The sequence below is a fragment of the Ursus maritimus genome, unplaced genomic scaffold (assembly GCF_017311325.1).
Source record: "Ursus maritimus isolate PB19 unplaced genomic scaffold, ASM1731132v1 scaffold_2, whole genome shotgun sequence".
In the NCBI taxonomy this organism is placed as follows: Eukaryota; Metazoa; Chordata; class Mammalia; order Carnivora; family Ursidae; genus Ursus; species Ursus maritimus.
The window spans coordinates 75,720,209-75,743,076 of NW_024424452.1; the positions used below are offsets into that span (position 1 = coordinate 75,720,209).

Consider the following 22,868-nt stretch of genomic DNA (forward strand, 5'->3'; position numbering starts at 1 on the left):
TCATTAGGTCTGATTGAGGCCTGAGTACATTCCTAACAAGTTCCCAAGTGATATTATTGCTGCTGGATCTCTACATTTCTAGGCTGCTTCTCACCTTTAGACATAATAAGATTAACATTTTTTTAATTCAAGTCTCAATAAAAGTGCTTGTGATATAGAGAATATAAATGCAGTTACTAGGTTTTCAACTTTTCTACCATGTTTTTAGCCTGAAAAATTAGGCAGTATAATTTCTTAGAAGCAGAGTTTTCAGGGAAGCTGGACATAATTTCTCGAATGTGCGGTATTGGTAAATGACAACTTCAGTCAGCAGTTTTTCACTTACTCATTGAGCAAAAATTTCTTGAGCACTTGTGATATACCAGGCAGTTTTCTAACCCATGGGAGAGAGTGATAAAAATGGACAAAAAGCCCTGCAGTCAGGGGGCTTCCTTTGTAGATGGGGGGGTGAACCATTAATAAATATCATATAGTATGTTACATGGTGATGAGTGCTGAGGAGAATAGCAGAGTAGGGAAGGTGCATGAAAAATTCCTCGAGGGATCTGGAGACAATAAAATAGATTGGCCGACATGTGCCCCTCAGGCGACGTTTGAGTTAAAGACTTAGAGGTGATAGAGCATGCTATTGAAATTTCTGAAGAAAAGTGAATTCTTGGTTCAGAGAATAGCAAATACAAAAGCCCCAAGAGAGCGGCGTGGCTGGCGCTTTCGGGAAAGATCAGGGAGGTCTGCGTGGCTGTAGTGAAGTTAAGGGATGGAGAGAGAACAGATGAAGCTAGAAAGATAACAGAAGACAGACCCTACTGGGCCTTGAGGAGATGTAGGAAGACAATCAGTAGTTTTGAGCAAAAGAATAACAGGACCTGACTTTCTCAGAAGATTATTCTGAGTAGTTAAGAGTAGTCTGTGGAGGGCAGAGAGTAGAGTTAGGATGCTGTCGTAATCGAATGATGGTAACTTAGACCAGGGAAATGGCATTAAAGATGATAAAGAATGGTTGGTTTCTATTTGAAGATAGAGCTGGCAAATACTGAAGAATTAAACATGGTCTGTGAAAAAGAATGAGATTTACCTCCAACGTTTTTGACTTGAGCACCAAGAGGGATAGAGTTGCCATCAATTATGACTGGAGGCTATAACATGGATCAGCATTAGGGAAAAACACAAGGGAGTTTGGTTTGGGGCATGTTAGATTTAGGGTGTTTGTTATACATCTAAGTGGAGCCGTTGGGGAGCTTGTTGTTATGTGGAAGAGTCTATAATTCACAGGAGATAATCTGGTTTGGAGACCTGACTTTCACAGTCATTAATTAGATGGTACTTAAAGTGAATGAGTTGAATGAGATCACCAAGGGAGAATGAGTTCTGGGAGTGGTTAGAAAAGAGAAGAGAATCAGAAGCTAAGTCCTAGGGCTTTCCCCACTCGGGGTTGTGGGGGATGGAAAAGTGTCCTCAAATCGCAGTGAAAGGTGAGTTGAAAGGAGGAGGGATAAATTACGTGTGTCAGATTCTGCTGGAGGGTCAAATAAGTTAGGCCTGAGAATTGGAGCTAATAACACGGTGGTCACTGGTGATTTTGACAAGAGCAGTGTCAGTGGGGCAGTAGGCACGAAAGCCTGGTTAGAGTGAATTTAAGAGAAGGTGGGAGGAAAGATGCATATAGAGACTTAGAGTAAGTAGTTTTGCTTTAAAGGGGAGTCGTTTTGCTCTAAAGCAGAGACAGGACAATAGAGAAAGGTACAATTTTTAAAAAATTTGAAGACTTCTTTATAGAAGTCTTCTTGCTACCCCTACCCCCACGTCAGCTTTTTGACTTAGGTCTGAAGAAGACTTCATCATCTGTTTTAAAGTTCTACAGAGATCTCAAGTAAAATATGGAATCATTGCATTCAATATTTACGATCCTCGGTTTAATCATTTTTCTTCTACCTGTTGGTATTGGCATTAGGATTAATCATAGCATTTCTTTTTTTTTCTTTTTTTCTTTTTTTTATAGAGTAGTAGATAAGCATATTTGAATATTCAAACCCTTTCTTTCTCTTTCTTCCTTCCTTCCTTCCTTCCTTCCTTCCTCCCTTCCTTCCTTCCTTCCTTCCTTCCTTCCTTCCTTCCTTCCTTTCTTTCTTTTTTTTTGAAGGATTTTATTTGTTTATTTGATAGAGACAGCCAGCAAGAGAGGGAATACAAGCACAGAGAGGGAGAGGAAGAGGCAGGCTCCCAGAGGAGGAGCCCGATGTGGGGCTCGATCCCAGAACACCGGGATCATGCCCTGAGCCGAAGGCAGATGCTTAACGACTGAGCCACCCAGGCGCCCCAAATCATAGCATTTCTTATATAGATATTTCATGCTAGTAATGAAGGACGAAGTGGAAAGTTTGTTTCTTTTGTTTTGAATGGGTGCACTGGATTTAATGAGTTTATTAAGATGTCCCAGTTTTTAAACTGACATTCAGTACAGGAATGATGATTTCTCAGCACACTCAGCTGCAGGATTTCTCTTGCGCATGTTCTTCTGCAGGTCTGCAATACTGAGAGAATGCTTACGTTTGCCCTCAGCCAGTTGGAGGAGGAAGATACTTTGGTGGTATCTCATTTTTTTCACACACATCTTTCTTCATCCTCTTTATGTTCTTTATGTTTTCTGGATAAAATGTGATTTATTTATTTTTTGGTGGACATTCATTGCACATGATTTTGGAGTATTGCCTCATGGTGAGCTTTTGAGCTAGTAAAGTTACATTTCACTTTTAATTCATTTCAGAGGATAGAAAGCATTCCTTAATGGGACTTCCTGGATTACTCTAGTGAAATGCAGTTCTTAATGATTATTTTGTGCAATGCTACGAATGTTAGATACACTGAATAGTCTCACAAAGATTGATAATATAATATGATCTAAGCTTGATTATCCTTCCTTGCATTATGTATATTTTGTACACATTTTTTGTTTCAGAGGATATATTCTTCCTAAAACTAACATTCTCTAATAAGTTCTATTAACTGTCCATCTGTTTTTGAATTTCATTGAACTGTTTATAAGTTCTTAATTGTTTCTGTACATAGTAGGTTTCAGTGATTAATTACTGTTTTCACTCTTCTAATACTGTACGTTTATACTGAACTAACTATGGAATTTCAGCATTGACTAAAGCAGGTAGAGATTTTTATTCTAAGTTGCATCAATAATGTTTGCCTGTGTTTGAAAGAGGATGTTCAGATATTAAAAATAAATCTGAATGACATGCCCTGTTCATACTGTTGACATTATTACACTGGTAAATGTAACAGTAACCTTACACAGTAATTGATGCACTGAGTTCAGGGATGCCGAAACTGATATGAAGTAATGATTGATTATAAGACCAAAGCCTGAAATTGAACTTTGTCCCAAGTTTTGTCTGTTTATTTCTGAAAATGTTAAGTAATTGTTATAAACATACCTGGCTTATAAAGCCGTGTGTTGTCTAGCCTTCTGCTTGTTCATCTTCTACCACTGTTCCTAACACCTGCCATGTTCCAGCCTTACTAGCCCCCCCCCTTTTTTTTTATTCTTAACCTTTACACTAGACGTTTGCTCTGCCAGAAACACTTCCTGCTGATTTTTTCTTTTAGATTGAGTTTCAGTGTGACCTCCTCAGGACCTTTTTCTGTCTACCAATCTAAAGTGGTTTACCCGTATTTTGATTTTTGCATATCCCTCATCTGATTTTCTAGTTGTTCATTTTCTTCATTCACTATAATGCAACTTCTGCAAGTTCGATTCTTAGAGTCTATCTGGATCAGTGCCTAGCACGAAGAAGATGCCACATAAATTAACGGTTTAATTGGATTCCTAAGGTGTGTGCACTTTATTACCAGTCACAGAGTATTTTAATGGACATCGTTTCATTTTATTTCCAAGCACACCTTTTAAAAGTAGGTAACACTGGTGTGGCTATCTTCTCTCCATTCATTCCTCTGTTTATTTGTTGCTGGTGCTATCTTTGTGTGTTTGTTGCTTTTACATTTGTTTTAAAGGGGCAGATAACTTGAGGCTATGATGTGCTCCCAGTGAAACTCATGACACTTAAAGCCAGGACTTTAAAAACTTAAGTCTTGGGGGCCTTGGTGGCTGTCAGTTGAGAGTCTGACTCTTGATTTCAGCTCAGATCGTGATCTCAGGGTCCTGGGATCAAGCTCCTCACTGGGCTCCATGCTCAGCTCAGAATCTGCTTCTCTCCTCCTTCCTCTCCCTCAGCAGCTCCCCCCACTCCTGTCTTTGTGCATGTGCGGTCTGTCTGTCTCTCTCAAATCTTGAAAAATAAACAAGTAAAAAGTTAAGTCTTGTCCTAGTTTTCATTTTATTAGTTCCTTTTTAATACAGATCAGTAGTGGCTAAAGGAAAGTTTCTCAAAACATGATCAGTGTCGGTTAATACATAGATCACTTCAAACCTCCTTCCATTGTACTTTTGAAATATGTGCTACTACATACATCATTCAGTCATATTTGAACTCGGTTTGCTTGGATAAGCAAGTTTTAAAATACTCTCTTCCCAGGGAACAAAGAATGGTCAAGAAAGTGGAGTTGAAATTGGAATTGACACAATTCAGTTTGGTGCTCCAGCTTCAAATGGGAATGAAAATGAAATTGTGCCTGTACTTTCGGAAAAAACTATTGACAAGATACCTGAACCTAAAGAACAACGGCAGAAGCAGCCACGGGCAGGCCCTATCAAAGCCCAGAAGGTAAATATAATTCATGTTCCAGATAGAACTGTATGAAAGCCACTAACACTTAAATGGGAGAACTTCTAATGATTTTGAAATTGAATTTAGTGTTCTATGAATGTCTTTCATCATGTTACCTTTTGGTCATAAACATTGAATTTTTAGCTTCCAGATTTGAGTCCTGTAGAAAATAAAGAACATAAACCAGGTCCTATTGGAAAAGAACGTTCATTAAAAAATAGAAAAGTAAAAGATGCCCAACAGGTGGAGCCAGAAGGACAAGAGAAACCAAGCCCCGCTACAGTCAGAAGTACAGATCCTGTAACAACAAAGGAAACCAAAGCAGTTGCGGAGATGTCCACTGAAATAGGAGCAATGATTTCAGTGTCGTCCGCGGACTACGGCACTAACGTGAAGGTAAGCAGCACGCCGTGGCCACCAGCTTGTGATGCAAACCGTGTCGAACATGCTTTGAGGGAAACAGCAACGAGACTTGTGTTTTCTCTTCTTCTTTTTCGTATTTTGGCTTGAGGCATATGAGTCTGTAAACTGGGTTATTATTTCTACAGAGAATAGTTCATCGTATGCATTTGTGATCTAAAGAAATTCCTTATAGTGAATTATTTCTTCATGTGGAAATCTCTTATTTCTAGACTTTTGAGTAGTTTGAAGTGAAAAATGGGTACATAAGATTAGAATGCTTTTTGTTGGGTTTACAGGCTTTGAAAAGATTGCTCTATTTTTTTATTTTGTTAATGGAGTTACAGTTGCATATCTTGCCCTCAATAAGATTTTGAAGTCAGGAACTAAGTGAGATTAAATTTTTAGTAACTCCCGTATAGGCAGTGTTCTTCCAGGGTTGGAATAGATCATTGTTGTTCATGGTTGAGCACCAGAGGAAATAACTGACTTGAATTTAGGGACCACATTGAATGAAAGGTGCGTATCTTTAAAAATACTCATTAAGGCAAGATGCAAAGATACACTGAGTGACTTCTATGGACTTAACATTTGTGGGAATAGCAAAATTTATATCTGCCATTTTGTGTTCACTCTGGTACATACTGGAAAGAAAAATGAGTGGGAACTTTCATGTTATTGGAATATTTTTCTGTTTTAATTGCTATACAGCCAGTATATGTAAATAAAAAACTCTTAAGATCCACCTCTACCATATTTAAAGAAGAGATTCATGATGATAAACAAGTTTATCCTAAAACCCGACTGCAACAACTGAGATCTTGACATTCCTTTATGTATGTTGTTGTGTTTTGAAGAGAATAAAAAAATCAGTGTTGAAAGTAAGCTGTAGATGATGAGAACCACATGAAGTTCTCTTGTAGCCCACAGAAATAAATACTTGGTACTGCTGGCAACCTCCTAGTACTATGCAATGCATTTAAATTCTTTTTTAAATTTTTAATTGAGAAAAATGTTTAAAGTACAGTTGACATATAACATAGCAGTGCATTTTTTAAAAATGTACAGGACGCAGCAATAGTTGAACTACTACCACTTCCGTGGTGAGTCCACGTTTGTTTTATCACAGTATTGGTCTTTAAAATTTCAGTGACTTGAGTCTTAAGATCTGCTCTCCTCTCCTGCTTTCCTCCAAAACAGTTTTACAGCTGCTGGGCTGCCGTTAGAAAGTGAGTCATTAATTTAGTTTACAACATATTTTTTTCTATTACTACTCCACAGGAGTCTGTAACAGACTATACTACACCTTCTTCTTCTCTGCCTAACACTGTGGCTACTAATAATGCAAAGATGGAGGATACTTTGGTTAATAATGTAAGTAATCAACCTCAAATGTGGAAAGTGTGGTTAGGAACCCGGCTATTGTTATCTAATACGTAGTGTGCGACCAGTATTTAATTCTTCTCTGGGAATGGGTTGTAGTGAATTTGCATTTTGGAGCACTAATAATTAGCAAAAATAGTCAAAACTTAGACTCGGTTTCATAAGTACTAATCCTATTAACCTGGTTTCGGTAGTTTTTGTTCTTCCCTTCCACATTCTGCAAGTTCAGTAATTTATTTGGTTGGCAATTTTGTTCTTAATGAAACCTTTTTACAATGAGGTAAAAGCTCACTCAAAACAAAAAGATAATCAGGGTGTTAACCAAGAATTCAGGGGTTTCTTTCTTTCTTTCTTTTTTTTTTTTTTAACAAATTGTGAATTTTTTTTTTTTAAGATTTTATTTATTTATTCGACAAAGATAGAGACAGCCAGCAAGAGAGGGAACACAAGCAGGGGGAGTGGGAGAGGAAGAAGCAGGCTCATAGCAGAAGAGCCTGATGTGGGACTCGATCCCAGAACGCCAGGATCACGCCCTGAGCCGAAGGCAGACGCTTAACCGCTGTGCCACCCAGGCGCCCCTCTTTTTGAACTAAAAAAAAAAATTTTTTTTTTGCTGTACCTTAGCAATAATTCTGTTTTGAAGTTTGAGCTGTAATGTATATGTAAGTACTTCAAAAACTCTTAAATGCTGTGTTAAAAAGTGGTAGTAAGTCATGTAAATTTTTAGGCTGTAGTTTTCCAAAACAGCTGTGTTATAATTCAAGACTATATTAAGGCAGTACAGTCCGTCATTTTGCCTAGTTATTGATAGGCTAAAAGTTGTAAACCCAGACAAGTTAGGTAAGCCTCTGCGTAGAAGAGCATTTTAGAAGTTACATGTATGGCCCTTGCTTTGGAGGGCAGGTGTGGTAGAAATTTCGTCAGCTGCTCTCTTTTTTAAATATAGCTCTCTCTAATGAGCACAGGCTCATTCTTTTCAAAAATCTCTCCTTCACGGATATATGTAAAGGTTTCTCACAGAGAGCTTTAACTCTATCATTTTGAGAATAAAAATCTTATGCCATTTCCTGTGCTGTCTATTCTTCTTTCTAGCATCAAATACAGAAATTGTAGAGAGGTGAGATGCGTTAGAGATCATTTAATCTAACTTCGGTAGTTGGGCTGTGGAACTGAAGAAAAGAGAAAGAAGCAAGTGTGTCACACATTTTCTCTTTGTGGCAGGAGAGCTTTGTAGGAACCGATTAATATAATTTCTCCTGCTTTCAGCTGTAGTAGAACTTCGCTTGATGTGCCAGTCCTTTTCCCTGACCTTTCGGAGGAAGTCTTAAATTTATTTAACTTTCTATGAGAAGTAATGGAAATTTGGGAAGGACAGAAGACTCTCTGTCAATTATCAGGGAGTCACTGGCACTATGTCGATTATCAAATGTTGAATCAGTAACATCTCAGTAAAGTTTAATTTTGCTTTAATCATGTCTTTTCTCATTTAAAAAATACAGAATATTTCTTAGCTGTCACTTTTTCAAGAAAGTGTATCATGCGTTCTGCCAGATCACCCTCAAAAAATGTGATTTATAGAAATACGAGTAAGGAAGGAAAGATCATTACTCTCAGAACCCTTAAATGTCATTGAAAATATCCATGAGTGTTCTAGTGGTTTTCTGTAATCGAATTAAAATGTAGTGTGACTTGTGCATGCGGGACAACTGAAGGGGAGAGACCCAGGCTTGTGTCTAAGAAAATAGTCTACCTTTGATTTTTAGCTGTGTATCCAGAGCATGTTTGAAAACAGGAACATCCATTTTGGGTCACGGAGCATTGCAAATGGTCATCAGTTGGGAATGATTTCACAGTGTTGCGTATTTTTGCCAAGTGTGGTGGTGATTCTGAACTTGACTAATGTAATGTTAAAAACAAATGTCCTGCATGGGAGAAATTTCAAGACCTTTTGAAATGTTCCTTTTTCACTCCTTAGTGTGGTTGAGGGTTCTGTTTTATGCATAGAACTTTTGTCTTTTGAAAAATTTATTCTTGATAAAGACTTATTCCTCTTATCAAAGCTTACTCTACTTTTTAAGGATTTTTAGCTGGTTATTTATTGCTTACCTAATATGACAATCATTTTGAATCTTGAGTGTCTTAAAGGTTTAAATGCAGGTGGTGTTTTTTATTATTCCTAACACAGCTATTTAAAGATTTATATATAAAGTAATCTCCATTAAGTAGTCCATGGTATTATCAATCTCTGTTAGATACTCCATAGTACCACAAAGTGATTATCTTAAAACCTCCAGGCATCTCAGTCATTTTATCTGAATAACTAAGTGAACCATTAAAGTCAGTCATGCAGTAGTACATAATAAAATTTCAAGATCCAGAGACTTAAAGGAAAAAGAGGTATGGTTCGTGAGTTTCTAATACCTTCACGTTTCTAAAAATATTTGCCATAATCATGTTATAACTACAGCAAAGCAATTTGTTTAGTGTAACAGGGTGGTGGTGATACTTTGTACTTTCCTCCTGATTTTACTTTTGTTCTTGAGTCTGGTTATAAGAATGTTGACTGTATTGCAGAAAAGAAGTTAATTTCTTAATATTTACAGTATCATGTTAAACGCCTCTCATAGAATCTGTGGCTCCCTTAAAGGTGGAAATTATATTCCTTAGAGCTTTGCTGTATAATGTATGAATTTCAGGCCTTACCCCAGACCAACTGACCAGAAATCTGCACTTCAGTAACATCCCCAGGTGACTGTTGTACACATTAAAATACATGAGGCACTGCCTTCAAGTATATACCTTATATTTGGGACAAATTCTTTTTCTATAATTATATGCATAAAAAAGCAGATAGTATTTCTCTAAGATGTCCAGAATTATCAATTAATGCAGACACAATGTACCTCTAAGTAATCAAATATTCCTTTTGGCTCCGATGAAAAATAAATACCCTTAGAAGAGTACATTAGCATTATCTGTAATGGGGCTTTTGTAGCAGACTTAGTTAGATTATGATATGTGTTGCCTGCCTTTTCAGGTGCCCTTGCCCAACACTCTCCCCCTCCCTAAGAGGGAGACTATACAACAGAGCTCCAGCCTAACTTCAGCTCCTCCCACTACTTTCAGTCTCACCTTCAAGGTATGTACAACACCCTTCTCTAAAGGTCCTTGATGATGCATGCTAGGGGACATAAGTTAAAATTTTTACTCGTTTTGTGTGGTAAGCAACGATACTAATTAAGCTGAGGAAATAGAGTTATGTCAAGTTATACCTTAAAATTTTATTAACTTCTAATACCACTTTAAAGGGAGGCCTGTTTTGCCTGTGAATTTTGTCTTAGAGATACAGGAAAGCACTTAACATTTCGTGCTTGTACTGAGTTCCTCTTAGAGACCTTGATTTTGGGATATATTATGTTGTGTTATAAAACCAGTCGGTTGATGTGTTGCATGTTTTTTTTTTTAATCCTAAGTTCCCGTAATGGTAAGACTGCTGATTTTCTGTCCTGTAAACCGCATGATTTGAATGAATGCATTATAATAATTAGAATATTTTATGAAGATGTAATTGATTAATACAAGTGATTTTGATATGATTTTTGTTGGATAATTTTTGAGTAAGAGGGCAAAAGAGATTATAAACAACATTTTTTATATCAAGAAATGTAGGCTTGTTTTTTTATTTATCTCCTATTGTGTTTATAATAGTGAGCTATATTACTAATGCTTTTTTACAGTTATTTGAGAGAATTTTAAATCAGTTTTTCACCTCTAGATTAGTCAGTGGTTAAACAAAGGGACATGAAATTAAGTGAAGATGTTTTTAAAGTGCATATATTTTATCCCATTGGTGAGGTTTGTTCAGTTTTATAATCTGGGCAGGTTTTTACCCTCTGTAGCAGAACTTCCTAATGCTAGTGCATTGGTTGGCAGTGAATCTTTGATGATGGTCTTCACGGGAGGGGGAAACATGTCGGCCAACGTTCATTTCTAGTAGTTTGAGAGTAAAATTTTATAAGGCAACCACTTCTGCTTTGTGTCAGCCCCCATTGTTGCCCAGTCCTTCCTCTTTACTGCCAGTTCCTGCTCTGCCTTGAGAGTTTTCCCACTGGAATGACTATCTCAGTCTGTCTTGTACTGTGTCTTTTGTGTGGTTTTGACTACATGCTAGTCAAAGCTAGTCCAGTTTCACATAAGCAAATAGAAGATCATAAATTATTCTTTAGGCCAGTTGTTAATTCTTCAGAGAACCCATTCAACCTTGCCTTTAACTTATGTTTTTAATATTCCAAGAAGAAATATGCATTTAGAATTAAGGTGAATTTAAATTAAATTTCATTAGCTTAAGACTTTTTCTAGTTTCTTTACTTTTTACTTCTTCAGACATGTATTTGGATAATATATAAAGTATAGAAAAGTGTTATGTGGATCTTATTGACAGCATATTTGTCAAGGGAGAAATTAGTATAATTAAATAATTGTACTTGTTTCCTTGAATTTCTAAGTATAGAATCTAAATTTTCTTGTTGCTGAAGAAATGAAATGAAGCCACATGTGTGGGGCCTGTATATTAAACAAGTTTGATTAGCTGTAACTTATGTGTGCCCAGCATGACAAAACTAGTATAAAAGGCATTGTGTGCTCTATAAAACTGCTCTAAACCATAAAATCTCAGTACAAATTGCATTTTGTCTAACTTCCTAAATTTTTTAAATTTATTTTTTATTTTTTGTTTTTTTGTTCTTTCACTTCTCAAGACTTTTGTTTTAAAATAAAACACATTTGAAACTAGTGAAGTGATTGTGAGAGGACTCAAGCAAACATAGAGGTGTCCCGTGTTTTGGTATTACAGTGATGTATTAGTCATCTAAGAAAAAGTTAAATTATATGTAATGTGTTTTAACAAGAATGCAGGGAAGATATGTAATGATTTCTCATTCTTACAATTAAAATAAGGTTAAAAATTTTAAAGTTGTTACTTCAAGGACCAACAGCTTCCTGACTATGGCATTAATAATTGTTACTTGATTTTTTTGGTAGCTGTATTTTATAGATTACGTTGTGGGTTTGTTTGTTTTTTCTCAGCCCAGTATTTTGACTAGTAGTAAAAACTTCCCGATCTGCGTATCTGTTCCCTTCCTGTTGAGGACCTGCACCTGTGCCCTCCAGTGCAGGGTCCACTAGCCATGTGTTGTTACTAAGCACTTAAATGTGGCTAATCCAAGTTGTAGTATGTGCTGTAAGTGTAAAATAAAATAGACACTGAATCTGAAACGTTAATATTTAAAAAGTTTAAACATGTCAATTTTTCTGTTGATTATAGGTTTTAATTATGTTGTAAATAATACTGGGTTAAATAAAATATGTTATCAAAATTAGTATTACCTGTATTTCTTTTAATGTAGCTATTAGAAAATCTAAAATTACACATACGACTTGCATTTGTATGTCTATTGAATAGCACAGTCTAGATAGAATAAAATAAGATCTGTTACTATATTTTTTAAAAAAAAGATTTTATTTATTTTAGAGAGAAAGAGGGGGACCACACCAGCAGGGTGAGGAGCAGAGGGAGAGGGAGCATTTCCAGTGCAGAGCCCAACTCGGGACTCAGTCCCACAACCCTAAGATCATGACTTGAGCTGAAACCTAGAGTAGGATGCTTAACCGACTGAGCCACCCAGGCATCCCAATCTGTTTCTGCATTTTAAGAAACTAGGAGACTACAGCTAAAACCTGTAGCGACAAATACAAATGACAGCAGTCAGTATCTGAAATGCTTGATGAGGTCTGGATGTAAAACAAGACCTGTTTTTACTGCACCCAAGCCTAAAACCTATCTGGTTGGTTACTTCACCTTTTGAAAACACTGAACATAAAACAGTCAAACTAAAGGTACCTGTCATCTGCCACTGAGATTCGCTGACTTACAGAGAAAGAATGGAAGGAATGGAAATTTATGGAGGGCCTTTAGTGCCTTTCTGACTGAAGTCAGAGCCTTAGGCCAGTCCTAAAAGGGCATGGTATTTCTGTTCCTTATTCACCAGTAGGGGTAGGGACTCATATTTACCTGCTACAAGAGCTGTGACAAAGCTGTCAACAAGCTCTCTTTAGAGACATCATTAAAGCCCACTGCCTCCCAGTTAGAGTAAGGGAACAAAGAAAGATAAAGGAGAAAGTGAAAGGTTTGAAAGCCTTAGAGGTCTTAATCTTTTATTTATGCAGTTTTTTGGAAGATTATATTTGGAATTTAAAAATATACGCACTTAGGTGTGTTTGTGTATATATGTATATTCTGTGTTAGTGTGGTGGGGGTTTTTTGGGGGGTTTTTTTTCTTTAAAAAAATGTCCATTTTATTGCAGATGGAGTCTGCACGTAAGGCATGGGAGAATTCTCCAAATGTGAGGGAGAAGGGATCTCCAGTAACTTCCACAGCACCTCCAATTGCCAGTGGAGTCAGCAGTAGTGCCAGTGGACCAAGCACTGCAAATTACAATTCATTCTCCAGTGCATCCATCCCTCAGATTCCTGTTGCTTCAGTCACTCCCACAACATCACTGTCAGGTAGAAAATTTTTGTACCTTTCCTTTAAATGTCGTAATTATTTAAAATTTCTTATGCTCTTTTCCTGTTTACTGTCCCCCCAAATTTATTATTTATAAAATACATAAGACTGCACAAAGATCTAATTATCAGCTGTCTTGTAAACTCTTCTTGCCGTTCTTACACCGTCCCCTCTCTTAGCCCTCTTCCAATTTTAGTTAGTTTGACAAAGAGTTGTTGATGGCATACTAAAACACTTTGCTTGTGGAGCTTCTGCCCGCCGCCATGCCCTCCATGTCATGCCCCCCCCATTATAGGTATTAATAAGTAATTGGTGAAAAGATGTTTATCTTGTTCCTCTACATTTTTCTGTAAAATTCATCTTTTGATTTTTATTTTGTAACTCATACAGCTAATTAGTTCAACTCATTAATAATACAGAATCAACACAGGTTGTAAATTTTTGTGGTCTGTATCTAATTTGAAGGAGCTATTGGCCTGAATCTATTGGGGTGACATATATTTTCTGATGAAGAGTTAGGGGTAGAGAAATTCCAGTTTGTTATTTGAGTAGATGATACATACTGGGATTTTTGGGGGGGGGGTGGTTTTTAAGGAGAGTCCATCAACCCCCCCAAGTTAGAAAGTGCTTTTCTTCCTTAAATTTTTCACTAGTATGTAATCCTTTCCTTAAACTGTATTTCATTTGGGGGCTTTACAGTTCTTGAATAATTTCTAAAATGCTTGACTCTAGGAAAGTACACCCTTTTACCATATGTATAACCATGTTTCTTCAAGCTTTCCCAGTATTATCTAATGTTTCCAAAGCAGCAGAAGCTGCTTTCTAAAAGATATACATCCAGCACAGAATTTACTTCCTTTGACTGGTTCTCACTTAGTGATTGCACTACTGATTTTCACTGTTCTGTACCAAAAGAATTGGTCTTTGGGATGTACTATGGTTATTTTGATGTTATGTGGAATCAAAAGTATGTATTAAGACAAACAGATTCAAATCAAAGAGCGTGTTCTATTTCTTTTCCCCCTTTAAGACCTTTCATGCGTTCCCTACCGTCCATTTGTAAGACATTTTCATTATGCTTACTAGCTTGGGCCTCAGTCATTTGGGTGGGTAGGGTTGGGGCTATAAAGCCACCAGGAATACAGTATGGTGGAGAGATTAGGAAATAAAGGGACTGGGAAGGTTCCCTTCTGGTCACAGTTGACCCTTAACGCAGGGGTGGGGTTAGGGGCACTGACACTTTTCGACCAACACATGCAGTCAGAAACCTGAATATCACTCCCCACAAATTAACTAGTAAGAGTCTGCTATTGACCGGAAGCCTTACTGATAACATAAATAGCCGATTAACACATATTTTATATGTTATATGTATTATATGCTGTATTCTTCCAATAAAGTAAGCTAGAGAAAAGAGAATGTTATATAATCATAAGAGAAGATGCATTTACAGTACTGTACTGCATTTAATCGAAAAAAAGTCTGCATGTAAGTGGACCCACACACAGTTTAAACCTTGTTGTTCAAGGGTCAAGTGTACTCCCTTCGGTTTCCCCACACTCTCCTCGATTAGGATAAATTTTTGTGTTTCTTGCCCGGTCATCCTACTGGTAGAGACTCAAGTGGAAGAACAGAGGTGCCTTGATCTTGGTCCTCTCTTAGATCAAACATCATTTGAAGTCTGAAAATAATGACGACTGCATCCCACTTTTTAATCAGATACCAGTATTGTCATTCACTCCAGTATTAACAGTCATTGACACCCATTGATCAACAGAACTAATTGACCCTTCAAGGTCTTAAGTTTTATAATTCTACCTATTAACAGTCTATCTTTTCTTTTTAAGGTATTACTATATAACTATTTTTGCTGGTATATATACAAGGAGAGTGAGGACTAAGTATAACCTTAAGTTTATATGGCCGTTAAGAAGCAGTTGTCATCTCTTAAGGCCCCTTTTACCTTAATGATTATTAAGGTGCAGCACTTTGTTCTCCTGTGTTCTTACGTCTATGCCTGACCTTAATGGATGTTTTAATATTTATTCATAAATGAACGAAGCTCTTAAGATTACCCGTAAGGTATTTTACTGAAAAGAAGAAAAAAATCTGACCTTTTGTTTACATGACTCTTGAGCAGTTGTGATCTCTCCAGGTGCATTTACTTTTTTTCTAAGTTAATTTATTTTATTTATCAATCTCTACACCCAGTATGGGGCTCGAACTTGCGACCCTGAGATCAAGAGTTGGTGCTGTTCTGACTGAGCCAGCCAGGCACCCCTACGTTCTTACTTATTCCTAAGGTGCAGCGTTTTGTCCTTCTGTGTTGTTACATTTATGCATAGCCACGAATGAAGCTCTTGACCATCCTTTTCTTTGTGATGATTAAAAAACTATTAGCTTGAGGCTAAACTGTAACAACCCTGTAGGCTCTCGGCCACCTTATTTTATGAGTTCTATCTTTTAATTTCCTTCTCTTTGCATTTTTTTCTTGTACTATATTTCTCCAGATTTTATAGTCTTGTTTACATTTGGTGATTGACTTAAGTACATGGTAAGTACTTGCAGGGCGTAAACATTAATTTTCCAGTGTCCAGCTGGCACTTGAGTTGTTCTTACAGTGAACAACAGTGGCACTTTAAAATACGCAACCTTTTTCCCTCTCCCACATCTAGGAGCTGGTACATACACTACCTCTTCTTTGAGTACAAAATCTACAACCACATCAGATCCTCCTAATATTTGTAAAGTGAAACCCCAGCAATTACAGACAAGCAGCCTGCCTTCTGCAAGTCATTTTTCGCAGTTAAGCTGTATGCCTTCCCTTATTGCCCAGCAGCAACAGAGCCCACAAGTCTATGTGTCTCAATCTGCAGCAGGTAAGATTTTTAGGATTGGGTATAAGGAATTTAGAAAATGAAGAATTTTTTACATGCTTGCTTTTTTTCTCTCAAGCTTAAATATTTTTTCATCGGCTTTGCAGATTTGTTTCGTCATAGAATTTAATGTTCTCTCTTTTTGATGAAGTATGGTGGAGAGATTAGGAAATAAAGGGACTGGGAAGGTTCCCTTTGATGAGTTCCCTTTGATGAGTAGTCTAGGGGGGCTCTTGGTAGTTGTTTCTTACACATACGTTACATATAAGACAAATGGGTGTCTAGTAATTTGCAGAATAACTTGTACATTTAATGTTATTCCAGTCAAGTTATAAAACTTTGTTACCTGAAACTTGACAAATCAATAATAAAAATCATAGGGAAGAATAAACCTAAGATTAGCAAAGAAGAAGAAAATTATATGTTGGGGGTACTGGGGTAACTTACCCTACTAAATATCACAATGTTAATATTAATATTTGAAAAATATTCAAACTCACTAATGATTTAAATTCAAAATAAAAGAACAGTAAGGTTATTTTTTGCCTTTCTCTGTGGAAATATTAGAAAGATTGATGATACCCAGTTTCTATAAGGGTCACATGTATCATTAATAGTTTCTTAAAGTACATTGCTGGTTAGTATATAAATTGACATAATTCTTTTAGAAAAGAATCAGAATATTTTATGTGTACATACTTAACTGTAGTAATTTGCATAGGAATCTTATAAACTTATCTATTCAGAGACATATGTATGAGAGTCTTCGTTCGTTGCAGTATTGTTTTTAGTGGTGACAAATTAAAAACAATACAGGAAGTTCTTCAAAACATGCTATTATATAAAAGCAGGTCATAAAATAGTTTAAATAATACATCAAAATCTGTTGTTAAGAATCTGAACCAAATTCAGTCATTAAATGCCAATTCCTTTGAAATATTTTGTTATATTCTAGTAAGTAGATATAAAATTAGAATAGATTTGCTGGTAAACCAGCAGGTTCATTTTTGAATAGATCATGTCAGATTTCATTAGTTAATACCCCATTGGCAGTGTATGAGTGTCTGTCTTTCCATACCCTCACAAGTACAATTGACCCTTGAACAATGCAAGGGTTAGGGGTGCCGAGGCCCTGCATAGTCAGAAATCCACATACAACTTTTCACTCCCCCAGATTTAACTACAAATATCTTACCTTGACCAGAATCTTTACTGATAAAAGAAACTGTTACATTAACAGATATTTTGTATATGTGTTATACCCTGCATTCTTACAATAAAGCAAGCTAGAGAAAAGAAAATGTTGCTAAGAAGATCATAAGAAGGAGGGGCGCCTGGGTGGCTCAGTCGTTGGGCGTCTGCCTTCGGCTCAGGGCGTGATCCCGGCGTTCTGGGATCGAGCCCCACGTCGGGCTCCTCTGCTGGGAGCCTGCTTCTTCCTCTCCCACTCCCCCTGCTTGTGTTCCCTCTCTCGCTGGCTGTCTCTCTCTCTCTGTCAAGTGAATGAATAAAATCTTTGGGGGGGGGGGAAGAAAATCATAAGAAGGAGAAAATACGTTTACAATACCACACTGCATTATTTGGAAAAAATATGCAGTTCAAACCCATGTTGTTAAGGGTCAACTGTACTAAGTTTTATTGTTTTAATTTGCATATACCTGTCTGCTAGAAGTTTTCTTTTTCACATTTCTAGTTTTTCCTTGGCTGTATTAGTTTCCAGTGGGCTCAAATCTGCTACAAAACTTGGTTTTTAGTTACTATTTGGAAAATTCTGAAGCACAGACACTTAAAACGGCTTGTTTTTCTTATGGTCTATAATAGCTCAAATCCCTGCTTTCTATATGGACACGAGTCATTTATTCAATACCCAACATGCACGCTTGGCTCCACCATCCTTGGCTCAGCAGCAAGGCTTCCAACCAGGTCTCTCTCAGGTAAGTACCACAGACTTCTTTCATGATGTATTTGTTTCTTTGCATGCTAGTGGTATAATAGATATCTTAGGCTACAAATAAAGGCTCTTTGAAATTAAAATCTTCTATTGACAACATGGGACAATCCATGATTACCTCGATACGTATTGGCAGAATTTTCAAACTTTCCCAAATTTGCCAAAGCTTAATGGCTGACAGTGTAGAATAAATAGTGTATTGAAAGAAAATCTAGATGCTTACAGTTGGTTTTGTTTTAAAAGGGAGGTGATACACACACACACACACACACACACACACACACACACACATCTTTTATTCTTGTCATATCTCAAGATTTTTATTTTCCCAAATACTGTGATTTGTGTATATGGTGGTCATGTGTTTTTTATTGCATTGCAGCCAACTTCAGTTCAACAGATCCCGATCCCCATTTATGCACCCCTGCAAGGACAGCATCAAGCCCAGCTGAGTTTGGGGGCCGGACCTGCTGTTTCCCAGGCTCAGGAGTTATTCACGTCTTCCCTTCAGCCGTATAGGTACATGTTTTTGTAATTGCTGAGCCTTCTTGTCATAGCCCTACTGCTCCTTTTCCCCCAGAAGCTAGGATGATCCTTTTACAAAATTCCTGTAAATAATTAAGCATGTTGATTGTATGTCCTAAAACTTAGTTTCTGGTAGTTTCAGTCAAGACTTTATTGAACAAAGTGAGACCTCACGTATTCTTGAAGACGAGGATACCACAAATCCCAGAACAATTAGAAATCAGAGGAAATAGCTGCTAAGGGGCCTAAAAGGCCGCATGCCACCACCTTGCCGCAGCGGCTGTAGATCCTCGCCTGCCCTGGGTGCGCGTGGGGACTTAGCAGAGAACAGCATGCAGAGGGCGGGAGCCAGGGTGGAGAGTGCCAGGCAGGGAACAGAGTCAGTGGGGATAGTGGTGACAGGTAGAGAAGAAACTATGCTTTTGAAAGATGCACTGTAAGTTAGCTTTGTGATTAAGGAAATCTCCTTTTAATTGGTATTAGCTACTTGCAACATTGTTGAAAAGTTTGGGGCTACTTTCCAGCTGTGTGCAAAAGAAGCAGCTCAGTGATGAATTAGTAGTGTCTTCCATAGCCATGGGAGATGGAGCATCAGTGCACTGACATTTTGTATTTGTAGTCCCCATTTTAATAATTGCCGTGGAAGATGTACTTCTTAAGACCGGGCCTGTTCCATAGAAAAACAATGTAAGCTGTATATGTAATGTGACTAATGAACAACTGTATTGGAAGGCGCAGGTTTAGACTTTGAAAATGATTGTCTGTATCCCTGCCACATCATTCTGTTCTTGCTCTCAATATCATCAGCATAGTGTTTATTAATACAGAATCCCTGAACTAACTTCTGCCAGGACAGAGGAGTTGTGGGGTTTTGTCTTGTCTTGTCATGTCTTTTCTTTTTTTTAAAGATTATTTTAGAGAGAAAGCACGCAAGGGGGTGGGGGCAGAGGAGAAAGAGTCCTAAGCAGACTCCACACTGAGTACAGAGCCCGATGCAGGGCTCTCTTATCTCAGACCCCCAAGATCACAACCTGAGCTGAATCCAAGATTTGGACGCTTAATCGACTACGCCACCCAGGCACCCCAGGACAGGGTAGTTTATAACAGTATGCTTACGATTTCTCAATTTATATCTGACACATAGGCATAAAGACTGCTCATGAACCTAGGCTAGCACTCCTGCTTAACGGCTTTTGTTTCTGCCACAAATGTCAATTTTAACAAAGCATAATAATAATATTTATTGATAATATTATCTTTAATAGAGTACTTTGATGTAGTTACTCTTTATTTTAGCATTTTTAAAAGTATAGCTTGAAGGCCCCCATTCCAGAGGTAAGAGTGTAGTCTGGAGTTAAATTCCAGCATTGTAGTTTTTAAAAAAAACCATTCAAATATGCCACAGTAGTATTAACTGTAGTCACCATGCTGTACATTACATCCCCATGACTTATTTATAACTAGCAGTTTATACCCTTTGACCATAATACTGTGTTGCATATTTGAAAGTTGCTGAGGGCCACCTGGGTGGTTCAGTCAGTTAAGCATCCGATTCTTGATCTCAGCTCTGGTCATGATCTCAGGGTTGTGAGGTCAAGCCCTGCATCGGGCTCCACGCTCAGCGTGGGATTCTCTCTCTCCCCCTCTTAAAAAAAAAAAAAGAAAGAAATTTGCCTGGAAAGTAGATCTTGAGAAGAGTTCTCATCACAAGAAAAAAGGTGTTTTGTAACTATGTATGGTGACAGATGTTAACTAGACTTACCGTGATCATTTCATAATACACACAAATATTGAATCATTATGTTGTAAACCTGAAATTGATAAAACATTATATGTCCGTTACACCTCAGTAAAAACAGACAGAAACTTTGTGGGTAATCCTGATGGTAATACTACTCTGCTTCATTCTGTAGAGGTCTTGAGATCTTCTATAAGAAATATATGGGTGCCTGGGTGACTCAGTTGGTTAAGAGTCTGACCCTTGGTTTCGGCTTAGGTCATGATCTCAGGGTCATAGGTTCAAGCCCTGCGTTAAACTCCACGCTCAGCAGAGTCTGCTTGAGGTTCTTACCCTCCCCCTTTGCCCCCTCCCCACTCACTCGAGCTCTTTCTCGCTCTCTCAAATAAAATCTTTTTAAAACACACACGTGTATAAAAATGGGGGGTAATGAAATACAAATAATAAAAGTCAGCTATTAGTGCTGTAAATTTGAATAAAATGTCAATACCAAAGAGAAAAACAGATTTGGTTCTGAGCTTGCTAGTGAACACATGAAAAGAGAATCATTCTCATTGTTCAAGAGGAGAAAATCTTACTAATTTCTCAGGAAGAGCAAGCCTTTCGCTAGAACTTTGCTGTGTATGGGGCTCTAAATCCTGAAACAAGTACCTTAGGCACAGTCTGCATTCTCTCTTTTCTTAATTGTGTTTATTAGAGAACTTGGTCATTTGAGATACTCATTCCCAGGATTTCCAGATGCTAAAATAGAATTGCCTTTTCTCTTTAATACCTGTGTAGATCTCAGCCAGCCTTTATGCAGAGCAGTCTGTCGCAGCCATCTGTGGTTCTTTCTGGTACTGCCATCCACAACTTTCCAACTGTCCAACACCAGGAACTTGCAAAGGCACAGTCAGGTCTTGCCTTTCAACAGACTTCAAATACGCAGCCTATTCCGATATTGTATGAACATCAGCTGGGTCAGGCGTCGGGACTAGGAGGTTCCCAACTAATCGATACACATCTTCTCCAGGTAAGACTAGAATCATGCACTATCATCATCATCCCGTGCAACAGATTATTTAAGGAAACAGTTTTTAAAGGAAAAATGTTTAAAGACGTAGTGAAAAACAAAGGTCTTTTTATCTAATACTAAAATTCTTAGAGATTGTTTTTGAAGCCGCACCCCTTGATGTCTGAATTGGAAAATTTTCAATCTTAACTGCTGTTTTCTCACACAATTTTTTCTAGGCTAGAGCAAATCTTACCCAGGCTTCAAATCTTTATTCTGGACAAGTACAGCAGCCTGGTCAGACGAATTTTTATAACACTGCCCAGTCACCAAGTGCTCTCCAGCAGGTAAACTATGGCATGGTAAATTTCCTCAATTTTCTTCATTATTATTATTACTTCTACTGCGTTTATTGTTGCTTGGCAGTTTAAAATAGAACCAAGATGGGGAGATGGTGCAGTGGTGTTCAGACTTCCCTCTGAGGTATCCTGGGAATTCCATGGGGTCCGCTGGTGGTGCAACCTGCTCAGTCCCACCACACCTCTCTCCTCCGCCCCACTGCAGTGGCTTCTGCTTTGTGGCTCTTTGTTTTAAATTGGTTTCCATGTAATCATTTATTTTAACAAAGGATTCTATGAATGAATATAAAAGTGGGAAAAACATTGTCCAGGATATACAGTTACATGTAAGTGAGAGAAGTGCTTTACCCATCTATGCTGTAGAGGGGAAGGAGGCCTCTAAAGACCATCACACTGGTTAATACAGTACTTAGAACAGTGTGGCAGAGTATGACAGTAAATGACAGAAACGCACGATCTCCTAGCAGCGTCTTGAATCTACTGTTTCAAAGTTCATGGAGGACCGAAGGAGAGAGGCAACCCATTAGTCATTTTCTTACAACTAATTCAGGGGTAAAAATTCATAAATGTATTTATTACCTTATTGACATTCAAATTAAATACTGTTTGTATGAAAACTGGAAGGTTATTTTTCTTCTTGTTAAAGCTCGTTTTAGTCAGACCTGAAAACTGGAGAAATGTCCATTTGGGAAATTGCAACAATACTACTTCTTAAATTGTATCCCATGACCTCATTGTATTAGGTGTTTAGTAGACACGTACCATGGATTCATTCAAAGATCTTCATAATGATTTTGGTTATATAGCGTCTGCACTACTAATCTGTTTTATTGTTGCACCTTTGGAGGTAGTTACTAAGCAAAAGATTATATGTGAAATATATTAATAGATCGAAGTATTCTGTTTAAACTGTTACTCAAAAGTTTTTGAAGAGTTGTAAAGATGGTTATAGGGATATACAGATGACAGGTAGAAGTAAATGGCCAGTTTCTTTTTGCTTACTTTCTAGGTTACAGTACCTTTACCAGCGTCCCAGCTTTCCTTACCTAATTTTGGATCTACAGGGCAGCCTTTAATTGCTCTGCCTCAGACTCTCCAGCCCCCATTACAGCATACCACCCCGCAAGCCCAGGCCCAGAGCCTGAGTCGTCCTGCGCAAGTAAGCCAGCCTTTCAGAGGACTAATCCCCGCTGGAACACAGCATAGCATGATCGCAACCACAGGAAAAGTGAGTGAAGAGAAATTTGCAGTTTCTTTGAGAATTTAAGGCTATGTGTTTAGATATATACGTCTATCTATAAAAATAAAATGCATCAGTTTTTACCACCCTCCAGGAATCTCAAACCC

The 22,868-nt window shown here is 37.7% G+C and overlaps 1 protein-coding gene across 7 annotated transcripts in view; it reads left to right on the forward strand.

Annotated features, from left to right (window-relative positions):
* The window catches only part of PRRC2C (proline rich coiled-coil 2C), a 92,440-nt gene that overhangs the window by 63,497 nt on the left and 6,075 nt on the right, over positions 1-22,868 (forward strand). For all 7 annotated transcript variants that reach the window (XM_008696190.2, XM_040636202.1, XM_008696197.2 and 4 more), the window contains exons 21-31: positions 4,542-4,730; positions 4,878-5,129; positions 6,414-6,506; positions 9,553-9,654; positions 12,879-13,080; positions 15,757-15,960; positions 17,779-17,891; positions 18,291-18,427; positions 20,952-21,183; positions 21,402-21,509; positions 22,531-22,749. In XM_008696190.2, the coding sequence (XP_008694412.1) occupies positions 4,542-4,730; positions 4,878-5,129; positions 6,414-6,506; positions 9,553-9,654; positions 12,879-13,080; positions 15,757-15,960; positions 17,779-17,891; positions 18,291-18,427; positions 20,952-21,183; positions 21,402-21,509; positions 22,531-22,749 (1,851 nt within the window). The remainder of the gene's footprint in view (positions 1-4,541; positions 4,731-4,877; positions 5,130-6,413; positions 6,507-9,552; positions 9,655-12,878; positions 13,081-15,756; positions 15,961-17,778; positions 17,892-18,290; positions 18,428-20,951; positions 21,184-21,401; positions 21,510-22,530; positions 22,750-22,868) is intronic.